The 18,943-nt window shown below is 33.0% G+C and overlaps 2 protein-coding genes across 3 annotated transcripts in view; both read left to right on the top strand.

Moving 5' to 3' along the window:
• The window catches only part of LOC143226849 (uncharacterized), a 61,197-nt gene that overhangs the window by 40,787 nt on the left and 1,467 nt on the right, over positions 1-18,943 (top strand). The window lies entirely within an intron of this gene.
• Positions 158-18,667, top strand: LOC143226846 (uncharacterized). 2 transcript variants are annotated; one of them, XM_076458338.1, is made up of 5 exons: positions 158-239; positions 1,451-1,609; positions 3,681-3,787; positions 10,817-10,910; positions 16,168-16,213. In XM_076458338.1, exons 2-4 carry the CDS (start codon positions 1,501-1,503, stop codon positions 10,871-10,873), a joined length of 273 nt encoding a protein of 90 aa, XP_076314453.1. In that variant the 5' UTR covers positions 158-239; positions 1,451-1,500; the 3' UTR covers positions 10,874-10,910; positions 16,168-16,213. The 2 variants fall into 2 exon arrangements, with proteins under 2 accessions (XP_076314453.1, XP_076314451.1); XM_076458336.1 differs by lacking the exon at positions 10,817-10,910 and having other exon boundaries at positions 16,168-18,667.

Below are 18,943 nucleotides of genomic sequence, written 5' to 3'. Positions count from 1 at the left end.
CTCCAACAGTTTATTCATAGTATGTATAATATATGGCAAATATATTTTTTTATTTCAACGCTGGTGAAAAAAAAGGAAAAGAAACAAGAAATCTCTGACATATACATACAATAAAAATCTTATAGTTTTGCTGCCGTGTTGTTACATTCCATACAAACTAAATTGAATCCATTTGGCTGTAATGCGCATGCGTTTGGCTTAAGTGAAACAACCACTGAATGTGAGTTTAGTGAGTTATTGTAAGTAATATTAATTAACTATTTTGTGTTATAATGGTAATTTAATATTGAGATCACTTGGTTAAAGTATTTTTATTTGTGTACGTGTTTTAATTAATCCATAAATAATATTACTTCTGTCTTTTACTATTGCATGTTATTAAAATATTGCTTCCAAATTGTAATATTAGTAACACTAACATGTAATACAATAGATATGTTGTTGCTATAGCGTTCAGTTGTGATGTTAATCTTTGTCACTGGCCATTATTTTCGGTAATTTGTCATTACGATAAATAAAACTACCTAGACAGGAGGTATAAATTTCAAAAAAAGAAAGAAAACATTTTTATTTGTAACGAACTTAAAAGTGTAAGAAAATGCAAAAAGGTGAACAAATAAATAATTTATTTAATTTAAACCAAAACTGAACTTACAGATAGTTGCAAGTCCAATGAAATTACTTACCAAAAGAAATAATAAGTGCCTGGCCAGTACTTGATAGAACTGTTAAGGAATTATACCACATAAATATCACTATTAACTTATCGCTAACTTTAAGAAATAAATGGCTTAGGAAAATGAACCAGAAGAATTAAAAATCCCAATTCTGCAAACACAAAATATCCAAAACTTAAAAAAGTTTAAAATCAATAACAACATAGATACAATCAGCTGTAATTTATTTTAGCTGAATATCATGAACTAATTTAAGCTTAAAACTTTGAGATCAGTAGCAATATAGAGCAACAAACAGTAATAAGTTGTTTTAAATGCATCTGATATGAACTAATTTATCTTAGCTAAAGAGATGATTTTTATATAGTGTTTATGTAACTTATAAGTACAAATATCTTGAAGTTATTTTGATTTATAGAAAATTAACTGATAGTTATAGAAGAACTGAAACTTCCAATAATTCAGCTCATGAATGATTTGAAAGTATTTCAGTAGTTCCAGTTTTGGTATATTTGTTATGTGAGATATAACTAGTCAATAAGACTGAAAACCTACTCTACAGTCATTACATATAGTAAATATAAAACATGTCAGTAAAGGCTGTATTGGTCTCTTACTTGGTCACAGTTTTAGTATAAAGATGTGAAAAGACCAAATTTATAATTTAATATAAATGTTATCAATATAATATAGATTATAATATTTGTATTTGTTGAAGACTATGTAACTTTTTAAGAATATAACTTTCTAATTCTTAACTTATTTCACTGTAGTCTAACTGCAAGGTTTGGTAATAACATAAAGGTTAAGCTTCTGTGTAACCATGGATGTGTTAAAGATGAAGGTTGAACCACTTTCTGATGAGAAACAGGATGATTTATTGGATATCAAACTCATGAAAACAGAAGATGAACCTGTCACAATAACTAGTAGTAAGTCTGTATATTTATAATTTGAATATTGTGTTGTCACATAAAGAGTGTGAGTTATTTTAGTATAGCTGTATGTCTACACTTTCTGTCATTGATTCAGTTTCTTAGTTTTATTGTACAATTTTATTTCCTGTCTGTTTGATTTATATTAATAATTTGACAAGTGAATTGAGATTAAATCTGAGTGCTTTCATCATACATGCATTAACAATTCTCTACATGTCCACCTGACTTACTAGCTGTTGTATACATCTTGAAATAACACCTTGCTCTCTGTTTGACTGTGGAAGGTCATTGATGATTTTCTGGCACTCAGTGATAAAGAATTGGATCAAACAGTGACTTTAAAAGGATCTGTTACATATTTCACTGTTGTTTAATGTAACAATCAGCAATAATGAATTAGGATCTAAGTAGATATACAAGGATCCTATCAGTGTATTTAAGTATGAATAAGTGTGTAAATATCCCATTGATTATTAGATGAATTGATTTCCATGTAAGTGTAAAATAACTCCTGTTATTTAAACAGAAAATTTGTGGTGTAATTATAATTGAACATTTAACTGAGTTTTCAGCCTGTGTTAGAAATAAGGAAACTGGATGTATTTTCTGAAAAGAAAAGTAACACAGTCTTTGTTTACAAAGGAGAGTAAAAAGAGATGTATCTCAGAACAGCTGGTGTGGGTATTAACACTTTCACTATAAAAGCAGAGAACAACGTATTGACCTTCCTAGGTCATCTTCAGGCCAAAACATTGTTCTCTGCTTTAATAGTGAAAGTAATAATGCCCATACCAGCCATTCTGAGATACATTTTTATTTCAAGTGGGTTTCTTGTTATCAATAAAAAGATATGTTTGTATGTTTGTAGACACACAGTCACTTCTTTCAAGTCAGAATACAGTTTTACAGCTTTCAGGATTCTCTTCTGTTGACCTATAATCAAGCATGAGCTGAATTTTACTGACAAACAAGGAATGCCTCAATCGTGCAAGAAGAGGTGTATCCCTTCTTTTTTAATGGTGTCATGACATTATTAGTCATTCTTTAACAGAGTTCCTTGGCTGTGATATAAAGATGTCATCCACTGATACAGCATAAGATAATTCAGTTGTTGACCCATTCAACATCTACATACCACAAAATACTTTCACCAAGAGTAGATACTGTTATATAGAATATAAAAACTTCAGTTTTCTGAACCATGTGTTTATGTCAAAACTGGAAACAGACAGAATAAATGAAAACAATATTGGAGTTGTTATATTGATTAAACTGGGTAATAAAACATATGATATTGTTTCACATCAGAATGACAACAGTCTTGTATTCTATCTTAGATCTTTTCTCAGCATAGTTTGGATATATCTGAATATACACACCCACTGACTACAAAACTTAGATTTACCCCATACCAACCCAAAACTACTTGAAAGAGTTGCAAAAGAAAAATTAATTTTTATCTGTGACTACAGTATTTGGTTTGACTTCCAAGTCTAGTCCACAGTAATCCTCATATTTCAGTCTCTTTTTCTGAAGAAGACAAAACACTGTTGTCTAATGAACTTGAAGTAAAGAAGCTTATTTTAGTTTAATTGTAACACTTTCAGTTTTGCTAAATCATGGTTTAATTCAACACGATCGTTGGAGTGATTATATACATAAAAATTATTTACCATCAGAGTTGTTCTGTACATGGGGTTGTCCAGTACTAGGACATTCTGGTCAGAAAAACTATTTGGTTTTACTCATATACTCATGAACTTGGGAAGGGGTTTGTGGTGTTATTTTAACCTGTTCTTCAAATTACATTCTGTTTCACTGTATAAAAGCCTGGACAACTGGTCTAGTGTATTTTGTAAATGTTTCCTAGTGACAACTGACAATATGCATGGCAGTCTATGTTCAGAACCTAACTTTTTTTTGAAAATCAGTTCTTTTCTATGCACTTGTATGTAACATAATAAATTATAGAGTAGTCTGTACTTTTAAATACATCATGTAGGTTTTGAAGAACAAATTATATCAAATGTTGTTATAGACAAACCTACATTATTTGTACTTCTAGTTCCAGCTGATTCATTAGAAGAAAGTTCTCTATGTACAGTTATGAAGTTTGATATAACAAGAGAGGAACAAGAAGAAAAGTGTGATGTAACATCAGATAAAAGTGAGGTAATTAAACTTTTTATAGTTATTAAAGATAGTATGTAGTGTAACTGTGGCTTTATGGACTTTGTTTGTGTTGCATAAAACTAGTAATATTATATTACTAGTACTCCACTCATATAACACTCTTGTGTGCTTAATGTACATCGTAATTGCAATAAATGTTGTTCTCATGTCTTAGTATGCCAGACATCTAACGTTTTCTAAGTAGATGCATGTTAAATCTGTCAGTCATGTTGTTGATTCAAGCAATATTGTGAAAGTATGGCATGAACTATTCAACATGCCTGTTGTCATATTCCATTAACATTTCTCTTGGAAATGGCACTCTGAAATGATACATATTGGTCCATTCAGTGTAAGTATCCTTGATCTGAAACTATACATATTGGTCCATTCAGTGTAAGTATCCTTGATCTGAAACTATACATATTTGTCCATTCAGTGTAAGTATCCTTGATCTGAAACTATACATATTTGTCCATTCAGTGTAAGTATCCTTGATCTGAAACTATACATATTGGTCCATTCAGTGTAAGTATCCTTGATCTGAAACTATACATATTTGTCCATTCAGTGTAAGTATCCTTGATCTGAAACTGTGCATATTAGTCCATTCAGTGTAAGTATCCTTGATCTGAAACTATACATATTGGTCCATTCAGTGTAAATATCCTGGATCTGAAACTATACATATTTGTCCATTCAGTGTAAGTATCCTTGATCTGAAACTGTGCATATTAGTCCATTCAGTGTAAGTATCCTTGATCTGAAACTATACATATTGGTCCATTCAGTGTAAGTATCCTTGATGGCTAATTCCTTTACTACATGTACATCTTCCACCTTGTATCTTTCAACTTCTATAATGGCAACTTTGTCCTTTTTCTTCTTGCAATTGGATTATTCAAGGTTTGTCTGCCTCAGACTCTCTGCTTTCTTCTTTAATTCACTTAGATCATCTATGGTTGTAGTTTCAAATCAGAATTTTAAAATGTTTCTGCCAGCATTTATCAAAACCCTTTTTTGTCAGTTTCAGTCTAATATTGATACGCTGTCTTTAATATCATTCAATTTTAATAATAAGTCGCATATCTCATCATGATATTATCTAATGTCTTGTAAGTTTCAGTTAATCTGTCCTGTAAAAGTTTTACTAAGTGTAAGATAGCTATTCCCTCATATCTCATCTGATATAACATGATATTTTCCAAACATTTTGCATCAAAACTAACATAAATATTTACATCAAATGAATTTTTGAAGGTTACCATTTCTTCTTGTAAGCAGACTAACAACCAAACATTCTGGGTAAATGATATGTCTTTAGCAATTATCCACTTATCTCCAGATAGTATGAAACTTCCTTCTTGAAGTAAAACCATACTCACTTTGTTTTCTACTGTAACAATAATTACATTCTGTCAGTTGCATTTACTATCATCAGTAACACAATAATTCTAGGAAACTTGTATATCTACTACTAATATATCTACTATTTACACATCTACTACTTGTATATCTACTACTTATATATCTACTAATAATACATCTATTACTTATATATCTACTACTAATATATCTACTACTTACATACCAACTAATAATACATCTTTTACTTATATATCTACTACTTACATACCTACTAATAATACATCTATTACTTATATATCTACTACTTATATTACTTATATATCTACTACTGCTATATCTACTTCTTGTGTATCTACTACTGGTATATCTACTGCTAATATAGATAATTAAGAATACTTGATAAATAAAGATACATACATAGTTTTATATATGCATATAAAACATATCCTACTCAACATAATTATAACTTTGTACATAGTCTAGCATGTATAAACTTCTAGTATACTGCCTCTTATGTTACTAGAGTTGGTATTAACTATTTTCACATCATTCTTAGGTTTGTGTACAACTACTTGAGGTCTGAATCTCACCTGTTTTCTCCTAGTTGTACATGTCACTTCTGGTTCACTTGGTATAGGACCATGTGATCTAAGGTTATAGTCATGGGTTATTATTTCATCTTTTATCATCACAGGGTACTTGAATATATATCACCTTCAATTAGTGGGACACTAATTATTAGTGGTGGTAATTGGGATATCTTCTGTTGTTATAACTTCATCATCTAACATGACACCTGTACCTCATTTTCTTATATTACATTCTATTTCAGAAAAACCATTAGACATTAGGGAAAATATCTCCCTTTTTTTATTCAGAAGGGACTAGAAGGATTTGCTGGCTCTCCAAAGTCAGTAAAGAAGCTTTGCTCTAGGGACATATTGGTGGAAACATCCACATCTTAACACAGTGAACTCCTTTTGCATTCAAAGCCAATTGGGGATATACCTATTGAGGTTACACCTCATGCTACTTTGAATTCATCACAAGCAGTTGTTGTTGAGAAGGATTTGAAAAACATCCCTGAGTCTGAGATTTTCACTGGTTTCTCCACCCAAGGAGTTTCTGCAGTAAAATGTATCTCTACTCACAAAGATGGAATTACAATGCTGACCAATATTTTCATTCTGACATTTACGTCACCACATTCACCTGCCATCATCAAAACAGGTTATCTTAATTGCAGAGTACCACCATACATTTCAAACCCTCCGATGTTTTCAGTGTCAGCGGTTCGGTCACTCGAAGACATCATGTCATGGTTCCTTGATGTGTACTTGTTGCAGTGGTAAAGACCATGATGCCTTCGAGTGTGAAATGGACCATCATTGCATCAATTGCAATGGCTCTCACCCATCCTACTTTTGTTCTTGCCCTAAATTGTTGGAAGAAAAAGGGATGCAGTGTTTGAAAATGATTCATAACATTACTTATCCTTAGGCTAATAGTTGCTGTCCACCACTTCATCTCGGATGTATGCTGCTGCACTTCATTCCACTACTACAATGGGAGTACAGATGGATCTCTCTGTTCCTCCAAAAGAATAATTCTCAAATGAAAAGTCTTTTGACTTCCATGGTTAAGAAAGTTGATGAATCAACTTCAACACCCATCTCTGTCTCTTACGTACATTCCAACAAATCCCAAGATTCACTTCCTTTGGTTCTGGGTACAGGCATTTCCTCAGATACATCTTCTTCTCCCACCCCAAGATGCAAAATGATCATTTGGTCATGTCCTCATTCACTGGAATTCTCTTCTAACAGCAAAGACCTCCCAATTGACCCAGGGCAGGATCCATGGAGGTAGACAGACCTCCCTTGAATAAAGACAGAAGAAAAAAGACATGGTTATAAACAGAAGGGTTCTCCACCCAATTTGCCTACACATAAATAAAAATGACCACCTTCATGCAATGGAACTGTCGAGGTTTACGTTCTAATCTGAATGACTTCAAAACACTGATTGCTTCCCACCATCCTGTATGTTTTTCCTTACATGAAACATTTCTGAAACCTGCCGATACAATCACCTTTTGGCAATTTTATTTGTATAGAGATGACAGGCTGTGAGGTTGTGTGATGGACAAGTGCATGGAGGGGTTACACTGTTGGTTGACCAGCATGCGCCCACCCTGTCTTTGCCACTCAACACACCCTTAGAGGCCGTAGCCATCTGTGTTTTCTTAGGTCATACCACCACCGTTTGCTCTCTCTACATGTTGCCTGGAGAGACATATGATCAATCAGACCTTGATGCTCTCATTGAACAGTTGCTGTTCCCCTTTTAATCCTGGGGTATTTTAATGGACATCATCCCCTCTGGGGAAGTGCTGATATTAATAGGAGGGGTCACTTTATAGAGCGTATGCTCTCTGATCACAACCTTTCTCTTTTCAATGCTGGTTCTTCTACTTATTTTCATGCACCTAGTCAGTCCTTTACTGCTGTTGACCTCTCAGTTTGTTCCCCTTCACTATTCCTCCATTCTTCAGAGAGGATTGGCAATAATCCATGAGGCAGTAATCATTTTCCTATAACTTTGAGAGAGACTAGCTGTGGTCAGTGCCACTCGACCCACGTGCCCTGGTGGAAGCTGAATCACACAAACTGGCCCTCTTTCACTGCTCTCGCAGAACTTGATCCTGCTATCGTGTAAGCCATCAATAGACATCTGTATGGCAGCAGTAACTGGCTGTATTATACAAGCAGCTGCTCAATGTGTTCCTAAAACCTCAACATGTTTTCCACAATATCTTCATCTGTGGTGGAATCCTGCTTGCCACATGGCACGGAAGGCTCAAAAACGGGCCTGGAATACTTTCTCTAGATATTCCACACTCTCAAACTGCATTGCTTTCCAGCAGGCCCATACACATGCTCAGTGGGTAAAATGTCAAAGCCAGATGGAATCTTGGATTAAGTTCACAACCAGCATATCTTCTACCACCAGTTCCAAAGTCATATGGGACAAGATTTGAAAGATCAGTGGGCAATATAATTCTGTCCCCATCTTGATCTTGCTCTCCGATGTCCAGGAAGTAGCTGATACTGGGAGCATCGCCAATACTCTGAGTGAAAACTTTTGTCAGATATCTAGCATTTCTGCTTCTTCTTCCACCTTCTTAGCCATCAAGACTTGGGCAGAGCAATCACCTCTTTCCTTCTGAGCTGATTGTCTCTATGACTATAATCACCCCTTTACACTGGTGGAACTCATACTGGCCCTTCATTGGTCTGGCAGTACATTAGTTGGACCTGATGAATGTATGCTATGAAATGCTGCACCATCTATCTCCTGCTTCTCTTGCTATTCTTCTGATTGTTTTCAACTGCATCTGGCAGGAGAATGTTTTTCCTGATGCCTGATGCCAGACTATTGTCCTACCTTTCCCAAGATTCCTTCAAACTACCATCCAATTGCTTTGATGAGCTGTCTCTAGAGACCTTAGAGAGAATGGTTAATGTTGTCTTGTTTAGTTCCTCAAATCAAACAACCTACTCTCACCCATCCAGTGTGGGTTCAGACAACAGCGCTCCATCTTGGACCACCTAATTCTTCTTGAAACGTCAATCAGAGTAGTCTTTCTCAAATGACAACATCTTGTGTCAATATTTTTTGATATTGAGAAGGCTTATAATACAACTTGGAGGTATGCCATTTTGCGAGACCTCAAATATATGGGTTACATGGCCATTTGCCCATTTTAATAAACATATTTAATGGACAGGAGATTCCTAGTTCGTATGAGTTTGACACTTTCCCGTTCTTTTCTACAGGAACATGGAGTCCCTCAGTGCTGTGTTTTGAGTCCCACACTTAGCAGTATAAAGATTAATGTCATCACTGAACAACTCCCTCTCAGTGTTGCAAATGAGCTCTGTGTCGACGACTTTCAGATCTCACGTCAGTTGTTGAACATGAGGTATATTGAGTGGCAGCTACAGCCTGCCCTCAATCATTTACTGAAGTGGACCACAGCACACAGCTTTAACTTCTCTCTTTCTAAAACTGTTTACATGCACTTTTGCTGCCAACAGTGTATTCACCCTGATTCTGAACTCCATATTGATGAAGTTGTGCTGCCTGTGGTCCCCGAGACAAAGTTCTTGGGGCTTATCTTTGGCTGTAAGCTGACTTTTATACAGCTACGGGTCAAATGTACAAGAGCACTGAATATCCTCCGTGTCCTCTCTTTCATCACTTGGGGAGCAGTTCGATGTTCTGTGCTAACAACATATCGTGCTCTTATTTGATCGAAACTCGACTATAGATCAGTGGTCTAAGGCTTTGCCAGCACCTCGGCCTTAAAGATGCTGGACCCCATTCATGATTAAGGACTTTGGCTCTGCACTGGGGCTTTCCACACTTCCCCAGTTCAGAGCTTATACATAGAGTTTCATGAACCTTCTTTGCACCTCTGCCATTTGCAACTGTCTTTATTATATGCTTCGAAACTTCATTCCTTACCAGAGCATCCCACCTGCTGTTGTGTTTTTCTTCCTCGATGGGCCATACTTTTTCAGAACAGATTATCTGCCATTGCCCCTTTTGTCCTTTGTATCTAAGCACAGTTGGCTGAATTAGGTCTGTCCTTGGAAAACACTGCTGTATCCACTGGTCAGCCTATCCCACCATGGCTTCATATAGTCCCCAAATGTGACTTATCTTTAGGTCATCTGAGAAAAGCAGACAGATTTATACAGATGGTTTGAAATCAGGTGACTGTATGGGCTCTGCCATGGTTTGTTGTGGTTTGGTGGTTGCTTGCAGAATCCCTTCTACAGCTTCTGTCTTCACTGCTGAACTGTATGCCATTTCTCTTGCCCTGGATCACATAGAAGCTAAGCAGTATTCAAACTGCACTATTTATACTGACTTGCTTAGTTCTCTACTGGCCTTGTAATCACTTCACGTTGGTTCACACCCTGTTCTTGTGGACATTCAAAACCAGCTGTCCCATTTCTCTTTAACATCTACATCTATCCAGTTTTTCTAGATACTGGGCCACGTTGGTATTCATGGGAATGAGCTCACTGACACTGCAGCTAAATCTATCTGCTCTGGCATCTTCACTGCTGTGCCTGTTCCATACATGGACTATGTTCCTGTATTCAAGGCTCAGCTCCATACCAGCTGGTATTCAACTTGGAGTGAGTAATGTGAAAACAAGCTTTTCCAAATAAAACCCTGTATTGGACTTTGGCCATCTTGCTTCCATAAGAATTGGAAAGAGGAAGTTGTTCAATGTAGACTACACATTAGTTGCAGTTTTTAACTCATCATATTCTTTTATCTGGAACTGATGCACCAATGTGTAGTCTGTGTAACACTCATGTCACAATAAGCCACGTTTTACTGTCTTTCCGTCACTATTACTCTTAATGAGAGCACCGTTTTAAACATGTTTTATCCAAAAGTTTGTTCATAACATTAGTGTTATTGGTGATGGTGACCCTGTCTGCCTTGGAAATTATTTTAGTTTTTTAAAGGCCATTAATCTTTCTAATGCCATTTAAGTTTTTTAATTTATACATTAGATCTTTTTTAATGTGGTTATCTTTTAAGAATCAAAGTACATATAGTTTGATTTGAAATTAGAAAATGGCCATAACATCAAATAACACAATCAGGACCGGAAAGGCCAACTTCTGGTGATTAATGCTGCTGTTTCAACTACCCGTTAGTCATCCTGGTGAGTTATTATTAAACTTTTGCTCCACTTCTTTTAAAACTTTTATTACTTTACTTTTTGAAAATGGCCACAGCATCAAATAATTCGGAACCAGGACTGGAAAGGCCAACTTCAAGTGATTAATGGTGGTTTTTATACTTACTTGTTAGTCTTTCTGGTGAGTTATGATAATTACAGTTATGCTACAGAAAGTTCCTTACAACTTGTATTACTGTAGTTTTTCTCATAACATTGTAGTCAAGATGTAAACATTGGTTTTTATGATATTTATCTTTTTTAACTTTGTTTTGTTTTACCTTAATTTTCTTTTATGAATTTTACTAAATTAACTTTAATTTTAATGTTTTACTGGATGTTTGGCACAGATAGCCATGCTGCTTTGTGCCATAAAACACCAAATCAACCAACCAACTTATCATCTACCTTTGGTTCATCAGCTTCACATTCACACTAATAACATTTATATTCTTTTACTTTCTTTAATCTGTTAACATGCACTAACTGTTTACCTTTTTTTATAAATATCTTGGATCTCAAAATTAACTGGACTTGTTTGCTTTATAACACCAATTTTTTTGTGTTTCCTTTCTTGACAGTAGGAGTGTATAACAACACTTTGTCTCCTAACCTTATTTCATTAACTTGACAATAGGAGTGTATAACAACACTTTGTCTCCTAACCTTATTTCATTAACTTGACAGTAGGAGTGTATAACAACACTTTGTCTCCTAACCTTATTTCATTAACTTGACAGTAGGAGTGTATAACAACACTTTGTCTCCTAACCTTATTTCATTAACTTGACAGTAGGAGTGTATAACAACACTTTGTCTCCTAACCTTATTTCATTAACTTGACAGTAGGGTGTATAACAACACTTTGTCTCCTAACCTTATTTCATTAACTTGACAGTAGGAGTGTATAACAACACTTTGTCTCCTAACCTTATTTCATTAACTTGACAATAGGAGTGTATAACAACACTTTGTCTCCTAACCTTATTTCATTAACTTGGCAGTAGGAGTGTATAACAACACTTTGTCTCCTAACCTTATTTCATTAACTTGACAATAGGGTGTATAACAACACTTTGTCTCTAACCTTATTTCATTAACTTGACAATAGGTGTGTATAACAACACTTTGTCTCCTAACCTTATTTCATTAACTTGATAGTAGGGTGTATAACAACACTTTGTCTCCTAACCTTATTTCATTAACTTGACAGTAGTGTATAACAACACTTTGTCTCCTAACCTTATTTCATTAACTTGTGGAGTGTATAACAACACTTTGTCTCCTAACCTTATTTCATTAACTTGACAGTGGGAGTGTATAACAACACTTTGTCTCCTAACCTTATTTCATTAACTTGACAGTAGGGGTGTATAACAACACTTTGTCTCCTAACCTTATTTCATTAACTTGACAGTGGGAGTGTATAACAACACTTTGTCTCCTAACCTTATTTCATTAACTTGACAATAGGAGTGTATAACAACACTTTGTCTCCCTAACCTTATTTCATTAACTTGACAACACTTTGTCTCCTAACCTTATTTCATTAACTTGACAGTAGTGTATAACAACACTTTGTCTCCTAACCTTATTTCATTAACTTGACAATAGGAGTGTATAACAACACTTTGTCTCCTAACCTTATTTCATTAACTTGAACCTTATTTCATTAACTTGACAGTAGGAGTGTATAACAACACTTTGTCTCCTAACCTTATTTCATTAACTTGAACCTAGTAGGAGTGTATAACAACACTTTGTCTCCTAACCTTATTTCATTAACTTGACAATAGGGTGTATAACAACACTTTGTGTCCTAACAACACTTTGTCTCCTAACCTTATTTCATTAACTTGACAATAGGAGTGTATAACAACACTTTGTCTCCTTACCTTATTTCATTAACTTGACAATAGGAGTGTATAACAACACTTTGTCTCCTAACCTTATTTCATTAACTTGATAGTAGGAGTGTATAACAACACTTTGTCTCCTAACCTTATTTCATTAACTTGATAGTAGGAGTGTATAACAACACTTTGTCTCCTAACCTTATTTCATTAACTTGACAGTAGGAGTGTATAACAACACTTTGTCTCCTAACCTTATTTCATTAACTTGACAATAGGAGTGTATAACAACACTTTGTCTCCTAACCTTATTTCATTAACTTGACAATAGGAGTGTATAACAACACTTTGTATCCTAACCTTATTTTATTAACTTGACAATAGGAGTGTATAACAACACTTTGTCTCCTAACCTTATTTCATTAACTTGACAATAGGAGTGTATAACAACACTTTGTCTCCTAACCTTATTTCATTAACTTGACAATAGGAGTGTATAACAACACTTTGTCTCCTAACCTTATTTCATTAACTTGGCAGTAGGAGTGTATAACAACACTTTGTCTCCTAACCTTATTTCATTAACTTGACAGTAGGAGTGTATAACAACACTTTGTCTCCTAACCTTATTTCATTAACTTGACAATAGGAGTGTATAACAACACTTTGTCTCCTAACCTTATTTCATTAACTTGACAGTAGGAGTGTATAACAACACTTTGTCTCCTAACCTTATTTCATTAACTTGACAATAGGAGTGTATAACAACACTTTGTCTCCTAACCTTATTTTATTAACTTGACAATAGGTGTGTATAACAACACTTTGTCTCCTAACCTTATTTCATTAACTTGACAGTAGGAGTGTATAACAACACTTTGTCTCCTAACCTTATTTCATTAACTTGACAGTAGGAGTGTATAACAACACTTTGTCTCCTAACCTTATTTCATTAACTTGACAATAGGAGTGTATAACAACACTTTGTCTCCTAACCTTGTTTCATTAACTTGACAATAGGAGTGTATAACAACACTTTGTCTCCTAACCTTATTTCATTAACTTGACAGTAGGAGTGTATAACAACACTTTGTCTCCTAACCTTATTTTATTAACTTGACAATAGTAGTGTATAACAACACTTTGTCTCCTAACCTTATTTTATTTACTTGTTTCTCTCAGCTTTATTTGATTATTCTTTAGCTAACTCAAATGCTGACTGCATCCACTATAACAGCTTTGCTTTATAATGGTAATCTGATACATAATTACCTTTATTGAGTGAAATTCATGAAACGTTTTTATTGTCATTTCTAAACAGTTGTAAAGTTTTGTTTGTAAACAAATAAGCCTCACTTCATGTTAATAATCTCAAAGAATAATTTTATTGTTCCTAAAAATCGATCACCTTTTGAGAAATATGGGACCTATTTCTTGATTTTAAAGTTCTTCCTTCAGTCTATATGAAGGTTTTGGCTGCCATCTTGTCATAGTTCAACACCAGTGGTTTGTTCACTTAATATAATGAAAGACAGCATAGAAAACAGCCACAAAGAAAATTAAAACATGACTAATACATTAAGAATTAGACTAAAATTAAAATGAATGTTATATATATACATAAAGTGGTAATACCTTATTATTATTTTATTAATTATTGACTTTTTGTTTATTTTCTTTATCTTTACTTTGGAGAGCAGTCACCTTACCTCAACTGTCTGCAAGCAGTGAAGGGTGATATAGATGTAGGACATTATAGACTTAAGCACCCACATCTTGCTCTTTTAATTTATATTTCTATTACTTTGATTATTTTATTATTCTTCATGTGAGACTGGTGAACATTGGTTGAAACTTGTAGATGGTGTATATCCAGCACAATGTGGGTCCTACTTCCACAGTTGCCTCTGAAACCTAGTTTAGTGTGTCCTGAAGAATATTTTCTTCACTGTTTAAATAAGAAAGTTGATGTTTGGTGTGTCCTGCAGAGTAATTTATTTACTATTTAAATAAGAAACTCATTGTTTAGTGTGTCCTGTAGAATAATTTATTCACTATTTAAATAAGAAACTCATTGTTTCATGTGTCCTGTAGAATAATTTATTTACTATTTAAATAAGAAACTCATTGTTTAGTGTGTCCTGTAGAATAATTTATTCACTATTTAAATAAGAAACTCATTGTTTGGTATGTCCTGGACAATAACTTCTTGGCAGTTTAAATAAGAAAGTCATTGTATGGTGTGTCCTGAAGAATACTTTCTTCTCTGTTTAAATAAGAAAGTTGTTGTTTGGTGTGTCCTGTAGAATATATTCTTCTCTGTTTAAATAAGAAAGTTGTTGTTTAGTGTGTCCTGTAGAATATTTTCCTCTCTGTTTAAATAAGAAAGTTGTTGTTTGGTGTGTCCTGTAGAATAATTTCTTGACAGATTAAATAAGAAAAATCTTGTTTGGCATGTCCTGTAGAATATTTTCTTCTCTGTTTAAATAAGAATTTTTTTGTTTGGTGTGTCCTGTGGAATAATTTCTTGACAGATTAAATAAGAAAAATCTTGTTTGGCATGTCCTGTAGAATATTTTCTTCTCTGTTTAAATAAGAATTTTTTTGTTTGGTGTGTCCTGTGGAATAATTTCTTGACAGATTAAATAAGAAAAATCTTGTTTGGCATGTCCTGTAGAATATTTTCTTCTCTGTTTAAATAAGAATTTTTTTGTTTGGTGTGTCCTGTAGAATAATTTCTTGGCAGATTAAATAAGATAGTCATTGTTTGATGTGTCCTGAATAATATTTTCTTGTCTGTTTAAATAAGAAATTTCTTGCTTGGTGTGTCCTGTAGAATAACTTATTCACTATTTAAATAAGAAAGTCATTGTTTAGTAGAATAATTTCTTGATTGTTTAAATAATAAAGCCTTGTTTGGTTTGTTCCTGAAGGATAATTTCTTGTCTGTTTAAATAAGAAAGTTATTGCTTAATGTGTTCTGTTGAATAATTTCTTCACTATTTAAATAGGAAAGTTGATGTTTTGTGTGTCCTGCAGAATAATTTCTTGTCTGTTTAATTAAGAAGTGTAGTTATTGTTTGTTTCCCATATAAAAATTTCTTGTGTGGTTATTTGGTGTTTGCTGTAGGACATTTTTTTTTTTTTAAATAGGAAAGTGGTTTTGGTATTTCCTGTGGAATAATTTCTTTTTTTCAATAAATAAAAGTTGTTTGTGTGTGTTTATTTTAGGAACACGTTTTGCTGTAATGTCTTGTATGTGAATACAAAACATGGAACTATAAGTAGTGAATATGTTTTCTCTAAATGATTTCAGGTTGTTTAGAAATTTGTTGTATATATAATGCTAACAATAGTTATTTATCTTTTCAACTGTTGTTTGATTCTAGATTATATCTGTTCATGTGAAAACAGAGAAACCAGCTGATCTGCTACAAGATGATGTTATTTCTAAGTTCAGTTACAGTGATGATGAGGACCAGGATGGTTCATGTTATAATGTTATGAATGTGAAAACAGAAACTGAATATCAAAGAAATATTGAATCAGGGTTAGGAAGTACATCTGGTAAGTACAAACATCACTTCAAACTCAAGTTTGTTGACACTGGCTCAACACTTAACATATTAACTTGGTCAGTGTGACTGACCTGTGACCCTAAAGTAAACATTAATATTCTTTTGTGTACAAAGAAGTTTAAATTTTTAAACTAAGTATTTTTATAGAAAATGTGTCCATCAATATGTGGACACAGAGTATTGACTAATCCAAGTAAAAATTGATTTTTAAGGTCAAAAATACTTTCTTCTTCTTAAAACCATGGTATATAAAATATCCTAAATAAATATCAAATTTTTTTTACAGTAAACTGTTATTGTATCTGTTATTTTGTTTACCCTAACTCTGTATGCAACATGTTGGTTTTCCCAAACTTTTAACTACCGTAAAAAAGTAAAATATGAATATGAATTACAACTTTTTCTTTTTAGAATGACTACAAATTATGACATGAATCTGTAATTTGTTTATCTTAAATCTCTTAAGAGTATTTATTTCTAATTGTAATATTATCCTGTGCTAGTTGTAAATCATTTCATGGATGTGTAACTCATGTTTTGTATATACTACGTAACCTAGAAACTGCTTGTAACCACATCTAATGAAATAATTATTACTTTTCATTATGCTATTTAATCTGCATGGTTTGTGATTGTTATGTTTAAATTGCTTTTGAATGATAAATAAACGTAAACATCAAAAAAAAAATTATACATTACTTGTGATCTCTTCTTTTTGCTATTGGTTGCTGAGTGCCTGTAAGCCTCATTTGTTATTTCTCATGGAACAAATACACAATGTAATACATTATGTGACAGATTAAAACACTGGCTTTCTCATGGAACAAATACACAATGTAATACATTATGTGACAGATTAAAACACTGGCTTTCTCATGGAACAAATACACAATGTAATACATTGTGTGACAGATTAAAACACTGGCTTTCTCATGGAACAAATACACAATGTAATACATTATGTGACAGATTAAAACACTGGCTTTCTCATGGAACAAATACACAATGTAATACATTATGTGACAGATTAAAACACTGGCTTTCTCATGGAACAAATACACAATGTGATACATTATGTGACAGATTAAAACACTGGCTTTCTCATGGAACAAATACACAATGTAATACATTATGTGACAGATTAAAACACTGGCTTTCTATTGGTTATAAATAATGTGGTATGAAATCAGTAATATATATTTACAATATGTTTAACAGAGCATGTGGATCTTATTTTCTAGATTATGATTTTGTAAACATATAACATTGAAGGCTCTTAAAATTACATATTGCTTTAATAACACCTATATTATAATAAGTAAATTATGTTAAACCTGTACCTCTCAGAAGAACTTTAAATAAATTATAGAAGAACTAGAAATGTTGTAGCTCTGATGATAATTAGATTTTTGTCCTTATAAAATCAACAACTTGAGAGATACATAATATTATAATTTGATTCATTAATTATGTTTTGACACCAAGTTTTGAATGTAAGTAATTGTAGAGAATTGTGACATGCACTTTGACCTAACTGTGGAGAAACAGTCAAGAAATTGGTTCAGTTCTTGGTGATTTTTTAATATTTATTGAACCATATGAAACAGAATTAATTTCAAGTGTATGGACCCATGCTTGGTTTGTCTTAATTCAACTTGGGAATTATTGTGTGAAAGTTTTAATATGAGAATTTAACAACAAAACATTTAACAATTTTTAACATCATGTAAGCCTCAAAATGAATGTGGAGAACAGTACATGTTTTTATAAAATAAAACTCTGTAAGTAACCAGTGTTTGTTATCTTTGTGGTTCTTCATGTTCAGTAATGAAACTGTTTATAGTTACAGGAATGATACCTGAACTTGATAAATAATATATAGATAAATGTGTTAGTTTAGCCTAAATATTAATGTTTATAAATATTTATTTACCTCTACATGGAACAGGAACAATAATCTATTGATGTTAATTAACATGTTACAATAAACAAATTATTAGAAGATTTTATAATATTTAACCACTTCCATTTATAAAATATCTAACAGTTAAACCAGGAAGTAACTTTGTTTGGTGTTACACCATACTATCATATTTCTAGATATAACTTTAGACTTTATCTTCTAAAAACATCTCTTTAATGCGGTATGTAACCAACAATTTGTTTACAGAGCTATCATATCTAGGTAGAAAAGTTTTTATAAAGTGTTAAACTTAGCTTTATCTTTAGTGTTTGTGTTGATTATATTAGAACATTAAAATATATTTAGATGTTAAATAAAGTATTGTGTTATATATATTCATTATTAACAAATTTGTTACATCATTTATATATCTATTTTAGATATAAAGACCAGTGTGAACACCTGTTACGGAAGTCAGGTTTCTGGTCATCATGTTGTAAAACAAGAAGGTAATGTTACAGAAGACATAAAATCACTGAACAACAGTATTAGTGGAGAAACAAAGTTAGGTGGTAATAACCTAACAACATGTAATATATATCAAAGTCATGATATACCATACAGTTGTGGAAAAACATTTGATAAACTAAAACAGCAAAAGAGGATACAGTCTGGAGAGAAACA

The sequence above is a fragment of the Tachypleus tridentatus genome, chromosome 9 (genome assembly GCF_004210375.1).
Source record: "Tachypleus tridentatus isolate NWPU-2018 chromosome 9, ASM421037v1, whole genome shotgun sequence".
NCBI classification, from domain to species: Eukaryota; Metazoa; Arthropoda; class Merostomata; order Xiphosura; family Limulidae; genus Tachypleus; species Tachypleus tridentatus.
The sequence above is the reverse complement of the archived record's forward strand: the minus strand, read 5'-3'. Positions and strand labels throughout refer to the sequence as shown.

What these genes read in the sequence shown, in the direction of transcription:
- LOC143226846 (XM_076458336.1), top strand. Translation starts at nt 1,501, where the DNA reads ATGGATGTGTTAAAGATGAAGGTTGAACCACTTTCTGATGAGAAACAG. An exon ending in ACCTGTCACAATAACTAGTA is followed by an intron (nt 1,610 to 3,680) that starts GTAAGTCTGTAT and finishes TTGTACTTCTAG; the next exon opens with TTCCAGCTGATTCATTAGAA. An exon ending in TAACATCAGATAAAAGTGAG is followed by an intron (nt 3,788 to 16,167) that starts GTAATTAAACTT and finishes GTTTGATTCTAG; the next exon opens with ATTATATCTGTTCATGTGAA.